General features: G+C 38.3%; 1 protein-coding gene across 1 annotated transcript; it reads right to left on the reverse strand.

Moving 5' to 3' along the window:
* Window positions 1-3,225: 3,225 nt before the first annotated feature.
* Window positions 3,226-17,273, reverse strand: ccs (copper chaperone for superoxide dismutase). Its single transcript, XM_004079861.4, has 8 exons — window positions 17,107-17,273; window positions 16,850-16,922; window positions 15,482-15,619; window positions 13,428-13,605; window positions 7,504-7,564; window positions 7,111-7,188; window positions 5,236-5,339; window positions 3,226-4,031 (listed from the first exon to the last, which is right to left on the reverse strand). Exons 1-8 carry the CDS (start codon window positions 17,128-17,130, stop codon window positions 3,881-3,883), a joined length of 807 nt encoding a protein of 268 aa, XP_004079909.1. The 5' UTR covers window positions 17,131-17,273; the 3' UTR covers window positions 3,226-3,880.
* Between the last annotated feature and the right edge of the window lie 2,137 nt (window positions 17,274-19,410).

Raw genomic sequence — 19,410 nt, forward strand, 5'->3', positions numbered from 1 at the left:
ACCTTTTCCAGTTTGTCATTCTGTTTCATTTTTCTAACAATTAATTTTGTTTTCTGGAAATTACTTTCGTTTTCCAAAATGTTTTTTTTTTCATTTTTGTTATTTAAGTTTTCTTTTCAGGGATTTTGTTTTGTTTTCTAAAATCTAATGCTGTTTTTTTAATTTGCTTTACTTTATCAATTGTTGTCGTGATCTTTAAAATGTTTTTGTGATGAGTGACTTCTTGATGTGCACTTCAGGGCTACCGTAGGTTTCATGATTAAGCAGTCAAAAGTTAAACTGGTTGAACTTTCAGCACACTATCATCGAACGCCTGATTTGTACAAGAACCCCGAAACGGACATTAAGTTTGTGTCCAAATTCCCCCCCAAGCCATGAATTTTAAAAGCAATTCGGACACCATGCTCACTACTTTTTCTTTTTTTAACGGCTTATATGACATTATCGATTTCACGAAGTTAAAATCTAATTAAAATGAGTGTTTTGCGACTGTTATTTATGAGTCCACTATTTTCTGAAAATAAAACCGTTGATGGTTTATCAAAAAAATACATTTAAATACTTTTTTTTAATGGTAAAATGTTTTCCAATCCAATGTATTGTGGTCTATATTCGCCGATCTAGTGAGCATCGATGCACCCTGGTTTTTTGCAGACACATCTGGGAAATTTCCAGGGCACTCGATTTTGGAAATGTAGATTTGGACAGCACTACAAATGGCAAACGCACTATGCAGTGCACTATATAGGTAGGGGTTAGGGTGGGAATTCGGACATACCGAAAGACTTGCGTAGCGATGCTTGAACATGAGAGTTCTGAGCATCAAGTCCCGAAACGCGAGTTTACGTGCATTTACATCAGTGCTTCTCAATTATTTTTTGCCAGGCCCCCTTCCCCTAGGAAAAAGAAAATGTTACGCTACCCTCCCCACACACACACACACTTGCGCGGGACAATATATTAGGTTAGTATCTATAAAAATTGTGTAAGTATACCTAAGATTGTATCTTTTAACATTAACAAAAGAAAACAAGCAATATAAATACACTTTCAACAAATATTAACTTTATTTTGCCACAGAAACCCTGTTGTAGTCTAAAACAGAAAAGTAGCTATAAGTGCCTGAAATAAAAAAAAATCTGTCAGTCCTTATTTAAACTGGAAATATTTTTGACCAACTGAACCATCTGATGCTGAGAACAATAATTCAGTCAATAAATAATAAAATGTAAATTGATCTAAAACATTAACACAACAGCACCAACATATTTAACGTTTTTAGTCTAAAGAAATAGGTAAAAATCATTGTGCTGTTTTTTTCTCTAAATGATGGATTGTTTATCCATGATCTCATAAAGTGCAGCTGTTTTACTGCATTACCTGCTGTCTTTCTGTCAAATACTGACACCAACTAAACGACAGGCAGACAAAGAATACATTTATGGAAAATAAAGAGACGTCATCAAAATGTCTACAATAGTTCATGAAGAATGACATTATTAACATGAGCTGAATCATCTAAAGGCATGTGATGATCCTGGTGTTGCACAAAAGGCAGCTCTCCGCCTGCGCTGTTTCACCTCTCAGCCTGAGCCCACTACCCCTCCCTTTTACTTCTCACACTCACCAGCCACTTCCGACAGGAGCACGCAGCTGCAGGAATGGCAATTCACAGGTTTCAGGCTGTTACAAACACTGTGATTTAACAGATAATAGTAAACCAATAGCGACGCAGATTTTTTCCCAAGCACTGAGCCGCTGTCACCACAAACACCCGTTAAATTTGTGCCCCTCGGCAATTGCCTGTATTACCTGTGCCTAAAACAGCTACTACTGCGGGCACGCCCCACTATATGAGAAGCACTGATTTACATAGACCTTTCATTGAAAGTGGTGCTTGAACGCGAGCTGTCCCGGCCAGTGTGCACGTAGCGTAGGGTTTTCACACTGGGCTTGCGCTATTCGATATTAGCGCATGTACTCACAGTTGGTAGAGGCTTGGTGCGAAATGTTGTAGCAGTGCAAATCTTGAATTTCTTGCTCCAGGCTCCTTCTTTCACAGCTCTATTCCAATATACTAAAGACTTGGTGTCATATAATTTCGGCTGTGCACGAATTGCAATTATTAATTTCAGATTCATAATCAATTTTCAACCGATTGATACTTTTGTGAATTGAAAAGGGAGCTATCCATACACCACTACTAAATTTGAGTCCCACTTGCTCTAAGTTCAACTGGTTTAACTTTCAACATCCATTCAATGGCCATGGGGTTTGTTCGTAAATCCAAAAAAACAGTTGTATAAACTTAAGTAGCGACACATGAACGTGAGACTTTTGAATGTGGATGCCTGAAACGTGGCTTTATGGGAATTTACATTAACTTATCATTGGAAGGTGCTGCTTGAATGTATGTTTTCAAGCCCGATGTGTATGTAGCATGAGAGGCACCATAATATATAAAAAAAAAAATAAACATAGAAGAATAACTTCATAGAATTATGAATACAAAAAGTCAATATTTTTCAAGAATAAATGTATAATTTCAAAAGTCATAAGTTTAGAATTGGCCAGTTTTTAACTTGAATAACTTGCAATATAGAAAGAAATGTCGTGGAAACAATTAGGACTAGCAAGTATATGTTTTAAAAAAAAAAGGTAGCAGAGCAAGAAGGGTTATTTTGACAAATGTAATGACTGATCAATAACTTTTAATCCTCTATAGAGGTCAATGGGATTTTGGCTTCTGTTACTTCCTGTTTGAAAAACCAGGGGGGAGGGGTCCCTCAGTTTAGTACTTACCGGTATATACAGTCAATGGAAAGAGCCCATGCTGAATTGGGAAAATAAATTTAAAAAAAGTAGTAGAAGATTTTTTTTAAGAGCTGAGAGTTTGAATGCCACAAAAGTTCAAATGATTAAGGTATGAAGCAGTTTAAATCTACCAAAAATGTATAAAAGACTTAGAAGTGGATCTCAAAAGATAAAGAATCTAAAAATAAATGCACCCGATCATGAATTCCTATACCAGTAGACGGTCCATAATCATAACGGACACAAATGAAGAAGAAAAGCAACATTTTTTTCCATTTGTTTGAAGTTATAAATCCTTTAGATGCATGCTTTTCTTTTAACATTTGTAGCCATCTGTCTGCACTCAGCCCCAACACAGAAATGAGAAAAACAGATGGAACTGTTGGAAGAAACTCAATAAGCTCAATCAGGTGGAAGCAGAACAAGACCAATGCTCAATTTAGAAAATCAATGCAAAGTTAACTACAGCACACAGTTATACAGCCAACGCACTGCCCACCACCAGCTCCTTATATTGATATTTTCATTAAGAAAATTGAAAACAAGTGCCAGCAAGGAGGGGGCCACCATATTACATTCATTTATAATACAACATTTGACAGTTACAGTCAATAGGGGGCACTATGAAAAAGAAACAGTCAATTCTCTTTGGCTCTTGAGGCTCCAAAGTTGGCTGCAGCAGCAATAAAGGAACTCAACACTCCATTTTGGGAAAAAAAAAAAGCTGAGCACACAATCCCTGGAGGGCCTCATTTACAGCCTTTCCCTGATGGAATGTGACTCCTGAGTTTTTAATCTCTTACTTTGAGCCATGAACTCCACCTTATTTATTTAAAAGGATTGCAGGAACAGAAATGGGCTCAGTTGTGTGCATTTTAATCAAAAACATCCAATTTGACAGATATTTCTCAATAAAAACATATTAATTAGTCTGAGAAATTTAGTCTGAAAAGGTATTTTTTTGTAATAATTCAGCGATAAATCTTTTATCTCTAAAGGCATTGTGGTTTTTTATTTTCAGGATGATCTTTCCTCTCAAATGTCCATCAGCGTTAGTGTGTGAGGGTCACAGGTTTGCGGCTGGGGTCTCCTTGCTTCTGCCTTTTCCAGCGATGGGCCGATCTCTCTCCTCCCACAGCGTAACCCCATCACAGGCACAGATCTGTTTGGGGTTTTGGAAGAGACCAGCAGAGCGGGCGATGATCCCAAACGCTAGCCTGCCGAGGAAAAGACAAAATAGGGGTCATTTCCAGAGACTGTGAAACCAAGAAACATCAGAAGGACTGGACCGGTGTTGACACTGTGTGCTTCTACTGCTTACACAAGTATTTTTGACTGCACTTTTACTAATTAGATTTCATGAATTTTGAACATTATATACATTTGGGTTAAGCATTAATGTGTAACCTATGGAAGTGCACTGCATTCAATTAGAAATGTTCTTTTTCTCATGTAATATTTTTATTTATTTATTTAGACAGGAAGTCCCATTGAGATAAAATGTCTCATTCAAGGGAGACCTGGGCTGAGAGGCACCATCACAATAAAAACACAGTTAAAACAACAAATTAGAAATAAAATACAATTAAAATGACTTAAAAAACAAAACAAGTGATTTTTGATCAAATCCTTTCAGTGATTTTTGTTTTAATATTTTTAAGAACTACAAAAGCAAAGATCTCCAAGGATGGGCACTAACCTCAACTGCTCATGAAAACTATAGGATGAGCTGCAATCAAAAGTTTAAAAAAAAAGCCACAATGTGCCCATGTCATAGACATGATCCGTTTTGTTTATGTGCTCGTCAAAATATCGCCAGTCTGTTCTTCCTACTTACCTTATCCACTAACATTAAGGAGCTAAACGTTGGATGCATTTGTATTGACCAGTATTAACTGTCTATTTTTATTTGTGATGATGCAGAAAACGAGTTACAGCTGGAGTTTGCCTTGACGTGAAGCTGCATGTGAAGATGCAGAAGCATACTGGGACTGTCATAGATCGCCAGACAAACAACAGAAGTTAGTCAGTAACTCACTTTAACTTCAAAAACAAGAACTCATTATTGTTAAAACAAACTCCACAGAAAATACTAATATCATACTCTCTCTTAGTGAACCAGCATGTTTGAGTAATGCAAGTTGAAGATGTGTCCTCCTCTCCTCGCTTTAGGACTACAACTGTTATAGTGTAGTGAATTTTACAGCCTTAAACATCTGTAATCCTACGTGACAGATTTTATCTATCACAGGCTATTTTTAGAATGAAACTATGCAATAAAAAGGGAACACTGCAAGAGGAAGTAATTCTTTTTTCTTCCATAATAGAACTAAAGTATTAACAGAATATTGTGCAAATCTGAGATAAAACGTGATCTTCAATACCCAGATAAACCAAACCCCAGTCTCCTTGTGTACACACCTTTCCCCAGAGTTTCCCGTCTGTTTGGACAGAGGGTGGGTTCCTCGGCCAAGATCGTCCTCGCCCCCGTCGACCACCAGAGATCGACCAATCACATCCCAAACCTACAGCCCAGAGGTGTCACATGAGTGTCATTCACCAAAACAGCACATGGAATGTTTGTCTGTTGTCAAAAAAAAAAAATCCTTTCTTGGACAAGCATAAAAAAGTACCATAAACTATATAATATATATTTTGGTTTTAAATAAACCCAAACAGAAACATCAGCATGTTACGCGTGGTTTGTTTATTTTACTTAGGTCCAAAAGACAAAAAGTCTAAAAGCTTCCACCGGTTCAGGAACCACTACGAACCAAAGTTTCTGCCCCTGCCTGGAGAAATGGCATCAGCTGACTCCGAAGCGGCCAGAAAATATCCTCATACGTTGAGGAAGATAATTGCGGAGAACATTGCACTCTCGCACTTAACTGATGAAGGAGGAAGCACAGGCTCCTGGCTTTAAGGCACAGAGAGACAGAGTGTTCGTGATAAAGTATGCTATGGTCTATTGTTCTGAATAAAATAAAATAAAAAACTCAATGCACGCTCTTTGACCCACCTCAACTAGTTGCCATTTGCAGGATCATTGGGAATCAGCTGATTCTAATGTGGAGAAAAGCGGCTTTGCATCGATATGTAACATTAGTAAAGTGTTCCGTATTAGCACAAATTTGCTTTTCTCTGCATCAGAATCCACTGGAATTATGTCAATTAAGTAAATGGTTACAGTAGTACAAAGAATAACAACACTAGAACGAAAGCTCTGGTGTTAAACGGTTAACAAGACAAACACAATACATTTCAGGAGTTAGGAGTAGATGAGTAATAATTCATTGACTTTGATCATTTTCTGAGTCATGTTCATCTGATCACATGACTGTAGTCGGTTAACATCAGGAATTTGGCCTTTGCAAAACACAAAAGGGCAGGTGATGATAAAGAAGGAGAGACTAATGTTACTGACCACTCAGATTAATGCTGGAAGACAAAGATATTCAAGGTTAATGTCAGACATGCTCAAAGAGAGCAATAAAGTCACTTTACTATCTATGGGTGTAACAGACAAATGAGCTGTACTAATGTGATTGATTTTTATTGACAAAAGGCAAGACTGAGACTATTAGTCTACTAGAAAGTCACTTCAGTTCTTCTGACCTGCTGTGCCTGACAGGCTGCAGAACCCGTACACGGGAAAAGTCATTCTTCCACCAGTGTTTGTGACATTGTAGAGGAGGATAACATTAACACAACATTAAAACTAAAGCTGTAATGAGTACCCCTATACTTGAATTTTTGTGATCTGTTCCAGAAAATTTTTTTTTGAATATTTGTGACGTCCAAGATCACGATATTTAAAAGTATAGTAGAGTAGTGAAACCCCACTTCAGGCAATATAACTATTGCTCTAAAATGAAGAATAATATTGGATTTTAAGTATATAAAATAAATAAACTGAACTTGCTACTGTCAGTGGAAGTAAATTAATTTTCAAAGTAAAATACCGGTAAAAGTTATTCTGAAGTTAACCAGGAAGTTGACAGAAAAGCTTTTGTGTGTGAGATAGTTAAAAATAGAAAAATATTGTTTCTTTCTTTCAAAATCTTTTTTTTCCTGTTATATTTTGTTGAATCGTATTTCTTGCTCTAAATAAAGAAATACTTAATGTTCAAATTAGTTTTATTTTAATTTTCATATATCTAGTAAAAAGACAAAACTTAATGGGGATGTGCACGGTTTAGGCAGAAAACTGGGAATAGAAATTAATTTTACTTATTTTTTTTTGCTCATGGAAACCCTAATCCAACCCCTCCAAATGTTCTGCTTGTGTGTCGTCACCTTAAGTTGATCGTCCTCCAGTCGAAATGAAGCTCTGCCATCGGGTCCTGCTACAATATTTCCCAGGTCACCTACATGCTGACAAACAATAAAGAATTGACACCAATTTGCATTACCAGAAAAGAAAATTCAGACAAGAATTACACACTAAATAAACCTACAAAATGTATTGAAGTCAGAAAAATCCTCCTGTTCCTGTGACTAAAGGAAAGCCTGAACAGAGCAGCTCCAAATAGCTGATGCTTAGTCTGACAGAAACGACCCATTACAGCACATCAGGAGGGATTCATCCACAGCTCCAAAGCTTTTTGATTTCCATCTTCCTAACAAGTGTTTTTATTTTCGCAAAACCACAACACAGAATCGAATCTGTTTCCAGAGGAGTGAGCATACCCGTTCAGAGTCTCCTGGACCACCGTGCTGCTTCCCAAATGGATTATAATGTTCTCCACAACTACAAGAGAAGGAGGGACAAAAATGGGACAGATATTAGGATGCTTTTTTTTTCTTTTACCTGTGGTAAAAAAAAAACAAAAAAACAATGCATGATGGAAGCAGGGATTTTTATAGCTATGATATTAATTTCTACCTGCTTTGATCTTTGAAATAAGTGACTGAGTGTAGTGATTTTTTAGTGAAGAAATCTAAGCATAATGCTGTTATTGACAGTCCAAAACAGACTCAGACACCTTTTTTTTTAACCTCGTCGTGTCCAGCAACTGAACACACAGATTTCAGCTGATTGTCTGTTCTGATGGACACATTTTACATTTATAAATCGGGGTTGTGTGATACTTCCTGGAGTGTGCCGCTATAAACCCCTTTTTAACATGGATTTGAACTTTCTTAGTTGAAAGTTTAGACAGGACAAGAGTTTGAAAGAAAGAGGTGGAAAGATTGGAATAGTTGATAATGCAGAGTCATAACATAAGAGTGCCATAAGTAAACTGCATTAACTGAGTTAGTTTTCACAAACACACACCAACAAATTGTATATACACACACAACAGGTTTTAAGTATATTCATACATTAATTATAGAAGACATTTCACAGGGCGCACTGCATGAAATTAACTCGTACACACGGTATCTACATAGCCAACATTTTTGACCGACTCGGGCACCCTTTAGTGCTCTGTCAATTTCAGATTCCCCCCCTGCATGGAAATGGGCAGAGGGGCCCGCAAAATCACCTGTCAATCAACAGAATAACATGGTAAAGAGCGAATAAAAAGATGGTTCAGTGTTTAAAGTATCAGTACTGTGCTGGCATTATAGTCTTGAATGGTGCTGAGATTTACTGTCCTGCTCTGAGGCATTTCCATCTGCAGTCCAAAACATTACAAAGCACCTTCACAGCATAACACAGAAAATGTCTAAATTAAACTAGGAACAAAAAGGAAATATTTTTAAAAGCATCAAGAAAAATAAAATAATTTCATTTTAAAGACCCACTCCAATGAAATTCATGTTCTTGTGTCTGCGTGACCCTGAGAGTTTCATTCCTGTACGTGTGTGGGCAGGTGTGACACACTTCGAATAAGAATGATTGTTTTTGTTTATAACGATATACCTTTCAGTTTGGGTGTATGTTTAAAAACTCCAGTGTTTACCTTAACTCTTCAGCTTAACACATTTAACGTAATTCCAGAATATTATGAAGCAGAGTAAAGGAGCCTTGTGCTGATGGGCAGCACTGCACGGATAAGAAGTGTTTGCGTAATGCTGCGTTCACACCGAACGTGATTTGCGCAGCAACCAGTTTCAATGATAAGTCAATGGTACAGATGCAATCTGAGGCCCTGCAGCGTGATTTGAGCAACGGGCGCGGCGTTTGGTCCGGTCCTTTGAACAATCTGAGAGACGTATGATTTTGTAATTTTTTTTTCTTTTTCAATCTGGCCACGCAATTGAGACCAACATAGAATGTGACATATTAATCCACCATTCTGCAGCATGTGCCCCAATATGACACATTTTAAAATCCCTGTCAAATAGAACTAAAGAAAGTGTTCCCTTTCTATGTCGCAGTTTCGCTCATTCTTTTAATGCGATATTGGGCACCCTGTTCTGAGTTCTGATCAGTTGGAGACCTTGTCAATCAATCTCCTCCGTGCCTCGTCTCCTGTACAACAATGCACAGCTCTTCGGATTTACATAAATCTTTAATCGCGATCAGATCTTTCTTTTCATTCTATAATCCTGTACTTTTCTTTTTTTGAAGGTTTGAACTTTTAACGTTTGAGAATTTAAACGAGAGAGAAACGTGAAAATGTTCATGTCTGTTTGAGAAAAGTTGACAAAGTATGTAGTGTGGAGTTTTACTGCCATAAAACAACTTACTCTATACAGATTTCAGGGGTTATTTTTTAGACTGTAACTCCAGCAATTAACAAGTGCACACTGTACCAGTGAAAAGGTAATGCAGATACACAGTGAGGTCAATAAGTATTTGATTACCCTGTGATTTAGCAAGTTCTCCCACTTAGAAAACATGGAGGGGTCTAAAATTTTCATCATAGGTGCATTTCCACAGTGAGAGACAGAATCTGAAGAAACATTCAGAAATCACGTTGTACGATTTTTTTAAACAATTTATTTGTATATTACTGTAACAAATATAGTATAGTATTTGATCACTTGAGTTAAACAACTTTAATATTTGGTAAAGAAGCCTTTGTTAACAATTACAGAGGTAAATGGTTCCTGTAGTTCTTCACTAGGTTTCTACACACTGCAGCAGGGATTTTGGCCCACTCCTCCATACAGATCTTCTCTAGATCTGTCAGGGTTCGGGGCTGTCGCTGAGCAACACGGAGTTTCAGCTCCCTCCAAAGATTCTCTATTGGATTTAGGTCTGGAGACTGGCTAGGCCACTTCAGAACCTTGATATGCTTCTTACGGAGCCAGTCCTTGGTTTTCTTGGCTGTGGGCTTCGGGTCATTGTCACGCTAAAAGACCCAGCCACGACCCATCTTCAACGCTCTGACAGAGGTAAGGAGGTTTTTGACCAATACCTCACAATACAGAGCCCCATTCATCCTCTCCTTAATACAGTGCAGTCTTCCTGACCCCTGTGCAGAAAAACACCCCCAGAGCATGATGCTTCCACCCCCTTGCTTCACTGTAGGTATGGTGTTCTTGGGATGATGCTCCTCCTTCTTCCTCCTCCAAACACGCCGAATGGAGTTAAGACCAAAAAGTTCTATTTTGGTCTCATCTGACCACAAGACTTTCTCCCATGACTCCTCTGGATCATCAAGATGGTCATTGGCAAACTTCAGACGGGCCTTGACATGGGCTGACTTCAGCAGGGGAACCTTCTGTGCAATACATGATTTTAAAGCACGACGTTTTAATGTATTACTTATAGTAGCCTTGGAAACAGTGGTCCCAGCTCTCTTCAGGTCATTGACCAGCTCCTCCCGTGTAGTCCTGGGCTGATTCTTCAGCTTCCTTAGCATCATAGATACCCCACGAGGTGAGATCTTGCGAGGGGCCCCAGTCCGAGGGACATTGACAGTCATCATTAGCCTCTTCCATTTTCTGACAATTGCTCCAACAGTTGTTCTTTTCTCACCAAGCTGCTTGGCAATTGCCCCGTAGCCACTTCCAGCTTTGTGAAGGTCTACAATTTTGTCTCTTGTGTCTTTTGACAGCTCTTTGGTTTTGCCCATGTTGGTAGTTAGACTTCTGACTGATTGTGGGGTGCACAGGTGCCTTTATGCAAGCTAACGACCTCAAACAGGTGCCACTAATTTAGAATCATGAGCAGAGTGGAGTTGGACTATTTAAAAGCAGAACAGCAGATCTTTGCTGGTCAGAAATCTATCTGATAATCAAGTGATCAAATCCTTATTTATCACAGTAATATACAAATAAATTGTTTTTAAAAAATCGTACAACGTGATTTCTGAATGTTTCTTCAGATTCTGTCTGTCACTGTGGAAATGAACCTATGATGAACATTTTACACCCCTCCATGTTTTCTAAGTGGGAGAACTTGCTAAATCACAGGGTGATCAAATACTTATTGACCTCACTGTATGTCTAGCTGTAGCAGACAATATAAGAATTTGACTTTTTTCATCATCACTGGATGAGAAAGAGACGTGCAGCTGCTCAGTTTTATATGTGAAGTTTAGTGCAAACTGTGAGATGTGTGAGGAGCTAAAGCCCTCCAAAGTATCAAATGGACAATAAGGTAGAAGACAGACCATTTATTGGTTATATTTTTTAAATGTATTAGTATTTTTTCTCATTACTTTTTTCTTTGAAAATCACAGAGTTAGTTGGTTATTTTTTATTTAATAAACAGTGTTTATTTTGTTAAAAGGGTCAGAAATGAATGAATGAAGTTTTATTCATATAGCACTTTCAGGTTACCAAAGTGCTTCACCATAAAAGAAAGACAAAAGAAGATAAAGTTAGACACATCAGAGAAGAAAAATGTTATATGGCCCTCACAAGAAAATGTTTGCTGCATTTCTTTAAGCTTGTGTTTTACACAAGGTACATCAAGCCGTTGGTTCGATTGGCTCTAAAATAAGAAAAAAACAACAGTTTTAAAATAAAAAAATCGAAAATGTGCTGTTTTAAAATATTTATTAACATTCAATCCAAACGTTTTCATCCAGATTTAATGTTATTTCTTTCTCTCATCTGAATTTTAGAACACTATGTGGCCAACGAGTCAAAAGGTTTGCCCACCCCTGCACTAGACTATAGCAGACAACTATAACATAGATCCTTAGCTTCGATGCCCGTTTGTGACCAAACAACACAGTGCTTTGGACGCGTGTTTATTAATGTGCTAGAATGGTGTTTTGGACGCACGGTTTGTATGTGATAAAATGCTGCTTTTTACGCCCATCTTAAGACAACAAAACGTAAAAAGCTGCGTTTTTGATAACCATAATGCTGTTCTTTACACCGCTTTCCCTGATGAATTATGACTCTTTTCGTTGCCATAAAAAGGTCTGGCAGCAGCATGATTTGAGCGGCACAGCACAACTATAGTTCAAATATCTTAATTTTGATTAGTTCACCGCGTCACATCTACCAATTAGGGACAGCTTTGGGCGTGTGACGGGGCAAAGTTGTTCTGAATTTGTGGGCAAATATTGATGTGGGCGGGTTTGGGGTTGGTTCTGCAGTTTTTATTCTTTATCCAAATGCTTTTCAACCAGGGAAGTACGGTCCATGTAAGCATGTGAGACAGTACCACACGTCGTTGTTTTTGTCCTGAACTTCCCGGAGCCCATCCCGGCTACTGTTGGGCAAAGGCGGGATAAACCCTGGACAAGTCGCCTGCCTGTCACACCCGCAGTGAATCTCTGTCTGCCGGCCAGTCAGCAGCGGGGCTGGCGGTCATCGCTCGTTTGAACTTAGTGATATTTTTCATATTTTCATAGAGAAAATATTTTAAAAAAAGTCCCCTAATTTTATTTATTTTCCCCTCTTGGGTTAATGCGGGGCAGTGAGCCTTCAAACTGGCTCACAGAGACAAAGAAACACATGGGAAGCGGATGTCATACAGAAACAGCTCTTGCAGCGAGAGTGAAGCTCATGGTACCAGAAGAATCTTTAAATGATCACATGAACCCAAACATTCTTCATAATTGATAAACCTGATCTCTAAACATTCTCAGTGTCTCCCATGCATTGTGAATGAGATAAACAGACAACGTTCCATGTAGCAATCACAAAGAAAGCAGTCAAAGGAAAGTTAATGAAATTAAAATGTGGGACAGCCTTAATCTGTTTATTAAATTTGTTCATTTTTAAATGTGTTACAAAAGTATAGAATTGGAACTCTGTATTGGGAGGTACTCAAAAAGAAATAACTTGGAATTGGATTGGGCCCAAAAAACCCTGATCGGGACAGCCCTAATTTTTTCCATTCCGGCTATGGCAGCTGCAATGCTTCTATGATAAACATGACAGACTTCTCTCTGACAAATACCTTTAGGCCCACAGTACATTTTCAACATCTCTTTGAATTTTTATTTTACTTCTATTTATTTGGGGTTTATAATTTAGGATTCTAACATAATTCAATGGGTACCAATAAAAAAAAAAACAGTGAATCAAACAGTGCAACATCAATATGTGGGTCTATTATACAGATGAAGTTTCCTGGATCTGCAATGATCATAACCGTAAGACACGAGTCAATTTATGCAGAAAATGTTTATAGACTAATTAGGAATCAAAAGTCTTAGTACTTATTTACATTTTATGTAACACAGCAAAAAATGAACTTATGCCATTTTTCAGACGCACGCTCTCAAACTTTGATCAGACAATAGTCTTACCTTTTGCAGTCCTGTGTAAGGTCTCCTAAGGTGTGTACGTGGAGGCCGTGGCACCCGGGCTCCAATCCGTCAATGGTCCCATCGATCAAACAATGTTTCTCGGACAGCTGCAGGAAACGCACCACCCCCTGAATGGACCCTGCTCCAGACAGCATTGCCACAGCCGCACCCAGGTTTGCTACAAAAACCAAACGCGTAAACAAAAGCGGAACTGCCAATGCCAAACTTTGACTACTAAAGCAGATGAAAGTAATGCCATCAAAGGATTTCATGTTTGGAATATATTATTTTTTAGAAGGAGCAGAGCAATCAAGGCAAAACCAAATCACTTTGTCTTAGTCACATCCATCTATACGGGGGGGTGACTTGTACGGGTGCTATGAGTTTTTGAGTTGTCCCGGCCCATAGAGGGTCATAGGCAAGAGCCACTGTATCTTAAAGGGAGAGCAGATCCCTTGAAGCTCATGTGGCCACCTTAGGGGACGTCATAATAATGGAATGTACCATTGTCATGGATGTAGTGAGGGTATTGTGACATATTTATGAGGATAATGCAAGTTCCACGCAGTTATGACGTACGGGTGATACTGTTGGACAGTGCCCTTACCCTGCACTCTGGTTGTTGGTAAGATGCGAGTACTGGCTCCTTACTGACCGCACCCAAATGCTTAACGCAGGGGGTGTGCAGAAGACACATACAGTAAGATGCCTGTAGGATGCAAACTACACTTTGATTCTCTAATTTCTACTTTTCTAAGAAAAAATACACCTATAAAGGCGGGCCATTGATAGCAAACAAGATATGTGAATTTGCACAAACACAAAAGCGATTTTCCTAACAAAAAAACATGCCAAGAATTAGCCTGGGCCCATGCTGAAAAAGATGAAGACTACTGGGACACAATACTTTGGAGTGATGGGACAAAGATCACCATTTTTGGAACTAATGGTTTTAAAACTGTATGGCATCGCAAGGCTGAGGATTTTAAAAAAAAACATGGTGCCTACAGGGAAACATGGTGGTGGCAGTGTCCTTATGTGGGGCTGCATGAATGCTGCTGGTGTGAGGGAGTTGCATTTCATTGATGGGATCATGAACTCAACAATGGACTGCTTTATACTGAAGGAGAAGATGCTGCATCACTTCTTGCACTTGGTCGTCGAGTACTTTTCCAACATGACTATGATCCAAAACACACTTCTAAAGCTATTGTTGCATTACTGGAGAAGAACAGGCTGAAGGTGATTGAATGGCCAAGTATGGCTCCTGATCTGAACCCAATCAAACATCTGTGGGGAATTCTGAAGCGACACGTTGAGCATCAAGCTTTCAACAGCATCCAGGCTCTAAAAGAGGTTATTCTTGAAGAATGGAAAAAGATAGATGTTGCAATATGTCGCCATCTTGTTCATTCCATGCCTAGAAGACTTGCTGCCCTTAACAATCATGTTGCTCATACAAAATACTAGATTAAGTACTTTTGTTGAAGGGTGTATTTATTTTTGCTTCAACCAATTTAAGTAAAACGGAAGACTATGTCTAAGTTAGATCTTTAACCTTAATTACATGTTATAGAGTTAAAGAAGTGTTCAATAAAACTCAACCTTGTGGAAATGTGTCTTTTCTTCATTGAGCTACTGATTAAATAAATACTTTTTAAAGGGGGTGTACTCATTAATGTTTAGCACTGTACTACCCCCTTACTTACCCTTACGTGTTGTTTAAGTGATCATGACAACCTGTCGCCCACATCCCGCCAGTAGAAAAAAAAAAGGAACTTATTGCTCTACGGCTTGTCTACAACCTTAAAAGTTAGTGTGGCCCACCTGCGTGCCCTATACAGATTTGACCATTTTTCACCTGCAGACAGGTCAAGACTAAGGTCCAGTTGTGACCAAGGTCTAAAACCAACTTAAGAATCACTATTTATTTTCTGTTTGGAAACATTCATGGAGCATTTTTTTTTGTAGAAGAAAAATCTCTGGAACTGTCTGCTACTATGGTTACCAAGCTCTTTCTTTTTCTTGTGCTCTACACTTCAGTTGTTCCTCACCTGGTTCTGATCCACCCATGCCCTTCAACACAGCTCTGCGTCCAGTGCTTTCTATCAGAGCCTGGACTTCCGCAATGGTCAGAGCAGATTCTACCAGGACCTCCTCCCTCCTGACATCCACAGTGACTGAGGTCACTCCTGGAAACAAATTAACGCAAACAAGAGATAGAAAACCATATCTTAAAAAAATTAACTTCTGCTTATATTAAATAAAGCAACAACTGGAGCTCATTTAAACTAGATTAATATATACAATGCTCAAAAAATAAGGGGAACACTTAAACAAATCAAAGTCAGTCCCACATCTATGTTATCAAACTGTCCAATGAGGAAGCAACAGTGACTGACCATAAATTTCCCATGTTTTTGTGGAAGTGGAATAGACAACAGCTGGAACCAATAGACGATCAGCAAGACGCCTCCAATAAAGCTGTGGTTCTGCAAGTGGTGACCACAGATAACTTCTCCATTCTTATGTGTTCTGGCTGAAGTTTTAGTGACTTTTGAATGGTGACAGTGATGTCACTCCAGCGGTACAATGAGACTGCGTCTAGAACCTCCACAAGTGGCAACTCATCCAGAACAGCACATCAATGCAAAATGTGGCAAGAAGGTTTGCTGTGTCTATCAGCGTAGTGTCCAGAGCACGGAGGCGCTACCAGGAGACAGGCCAGTACATCAGGAGATGTGGAGGACGCCGTAGGAGGGCATGATCAACCCTGCATTAGGACCACTATCTCCTCCTTTGTTTAATGGAGTAATAGGAGGAGCACTGCAAAATGACCTCCAGCAGGTGACAAATGGGCATGTGTCTGCTAAAATTGTAAGAAACAATCTCCATGAGGGTGGTATAAGGACCCGACGCCCACAAGTGGAACTAAGTTGTGCTTGCAGCCCAACACTGCAAGATGTTTGGCATCTGCTAGAAAACAGGTTACATTTCAGACTGTGCAGTAGTTGGCAGCCACACACACTCCTGAGCCTACTGTTTCAAAAACATTACATTGAAGTTGGATCAGCCTGTAGAGTGTTTTTCCACTTTAAATTTGAGTATCATTCCACATCCAGACCTCCAAAGGCTAATAAATTTATTTTCCAAAATTTATTTGTGTGTAGTTGTGCTGTCAGTACCTACAATTATGTAAAGAATTAAGCATTGAAGATGAGCTTTATTTGTTCAGGTATATTGAGTGTTCTCGTATGTTCTCTTTATTTTATGAGCAGTGTATTAGAACCGTGTCTGCTGTAAGGCTGTGCAGACGCTATTTGAGTGTCACTGGTGTAAACAACTAATTACAGACAATATATAAAAAAGAAGCAACAAACAGCAGCTTGCCAGCTGCTGACAACCTGATGAATGTCACTCACCGGATTTTCCTTCCAAAGCCGCTCTAACGGCGTCAGCACAGCTTTCAGATGTCATCTGCACTGCAAACTCCAGCTGTAATCATCGAGACATTTCCCACGTTAAAACACGCGCCTCATTCACAACATTACATCTAATAACTTCTGTGCTCACTTTGAACACAGAAGCTCAAAAGTGTTGTTGTTTAAAGCACGAATGACATAAAATAACTATGTGTCTATCAGCGAGCAAAAAAAAAGAAAAAACAGCTGTTAATAACCTTGGATGGTCTTTTCGAGTCCATGTTGATCACGCAGTTCCCCGCTAGAGCGATAATGAACGAATTTAGGAAGAAACTTCCCAGTTTTGTTGCGGCGGAAGCGAGCTAGACGGGCGCCGCCATCTTTGAGAGTTTGGAATAAACCAATTGAAAGCTATCACTACCCCAATCACGTGACTTCATTGCATCCAATAGGTGGAGTGGATGCGATGTTTTTTTTTTTTTAAAGGTTAAAAAATATGAGAAGAGAAAAATGTTACGCAAAGTAACATGTTGCATTACGTACCTTTATAAACTAAAGCTAAACACGCTCTTAGATGATAAATTATGACAAAAACATGAATTGTTTTGTGGTCTCTTTTGTTCCAAGCACATAGAGGGCGCTTTAAAGAGCAAACCATCTGCAGACCAACGCATTTGATGCGCATTTACGCCGTTTAATATGAACAGCCACATAGATTTTAAATGTATTTTTTTCTTTAGGAAAAACATTGGGGAAAAAAGGTAGTTTATGTAAAGAAAATAAATAAAAAAGTCAAGTAAAGTGGTATATACAGGGAGCCAGTTTAGCTCATGCATTGGTGCCTCATGAAATCAGGGTTCGAATCCGGGCTGCTCCCTATTCCCTTCTCTGCTTCTGTGCCGGTCCCAAGTCCGGATAAATTGAGAGGGTTGCGTCAGAAAAGGGCATCCAGCGTAAAACATTGCCAACTTAACCATGCAATTCATCCTCGACAGAGAGGTTGTTTCGCTGTGGCAACCCCTGATGGGAAAAACCAAAAGAGAAAAAAGAAGAAGTAAAGTGGTATTTACAGTACAGACCAAACGTTTGGACACACCTTCTAATTCAAATAAATTTGAAGGTGTGTCCAAACTATTGGTCTGTACTGTGTTCACTTTCTCCCACTCTCTTTCAAGTAATTAATGAAATTCCTTTTGAAAAACTTAATATTTAATAGTCTCATTGTGTCATGTTCTGTGTGCAGAAGTTAATTAGGCTATTTAGGATTAAGAGTAACAACTGAATTATTTACAAGTGTATGCAGATGCATTCATATGTATTTTCCAATCAATTTCATTAATAATATGGCGGTGTATAGATGTATATTTCTGTTGTTCAACTTCCTTAGTTTCATATTTGTTTTCACTGTATGAAATAAACCATTTTCAAATCCAAAAACAATATCAAATTTTGTTAGAACACATGTACAATAATAGAAAATCAGTATATTCAAACATGTAACTTGACATAAGAACAAACAGTGTTTAATTTGAACATGATTTAATATGATTTGATTTATTTGTTTATTTCAAGGAATAATTGTAGACAATACAACATAAAAATCTCACAGAGCTATCAAACTAATTTCAGAAATGAGGACATGCACTGATAAAAACCGAAAAATGAATGAAAATATAAGATGAAAAAACAGTTTAATTCCTCATAATCATAAATACAAATGTTTGCAGTGACGCATGTGATGTAGAGAAAGATGTGACAGAGGAATTCAAGGTGGAGGTGGGACCACACCAAGGATTTGAGCTCCATCTTGTTTGTAATGGACTGACTGACAGTCAGTTCAGATAGTATTTAATATTTGATAGTCAGATATTAACATTATACTCATCAAAACTTACGATGTTTTCAGACTTTAATGATTGAGAAACTTTGACTGTAGAAAAAATGGGCTAAACCATTTTGTAATGCCAAAAGGGGTGCCATCCAGCATTTTAAATTGATTTTTACAATTCTTTTTTTTAATCCAAAAGAAACTGAAAAAAGGTAATTATCAAAAGTGGTTGACGACCTGATGATTGCAGGCAGTGACAAGAATGTGACAAAAAAGGTAAAGATAGTTCTTACAGCTAAGTTCAAAATAAAAGACCCAGGTAAACTTAAACATTACACATTTATTTCTTTTGAAAAGTGTTTAATATGAAAATATTAAGAATTTAGTATGAATGTGAACTACTGGGGAAATACACACAGACAAAGGTTTTCTAGGAAATTTTGAGGGAAATGCAGGGAGATCTTTTTTTTGTTGGATATATCCTACATATCCTGGATAAATATCCTTCTCTGACGACAACCGGGTTACTACGAATATTACAAATATTCACTGCATCTTTCAGAATAAAGAAATCATAAAACTTTCATCTTCTTTGTTCAAGGTTGTTTATAGATTGTTAAGTATAGTTATTATTAAGTGTATTTGTTTTCCTTTTGTTAGGATTTGACTTGAGTAACTGGGACTCTGTTTCCCCTCTGGATGGAGGAGAAAAGGAGCAGCAGCTTTGCACTTA

This window comes from Oryzias latipes, chromosome 18 (assembly GCF_053564925.1).
Source record: "Oryzias latipes strain Hd-rR chromosome 18, Olatipes_Hd-rR_3.1".
Classification (NCBI taxonomy): domain Eukaryota; kingdom Metazoa; phylum Chordata; class Actinopteri; order Beloniformes; family Adrianichthyidae; genus Oryzias; species Oryzias latipes.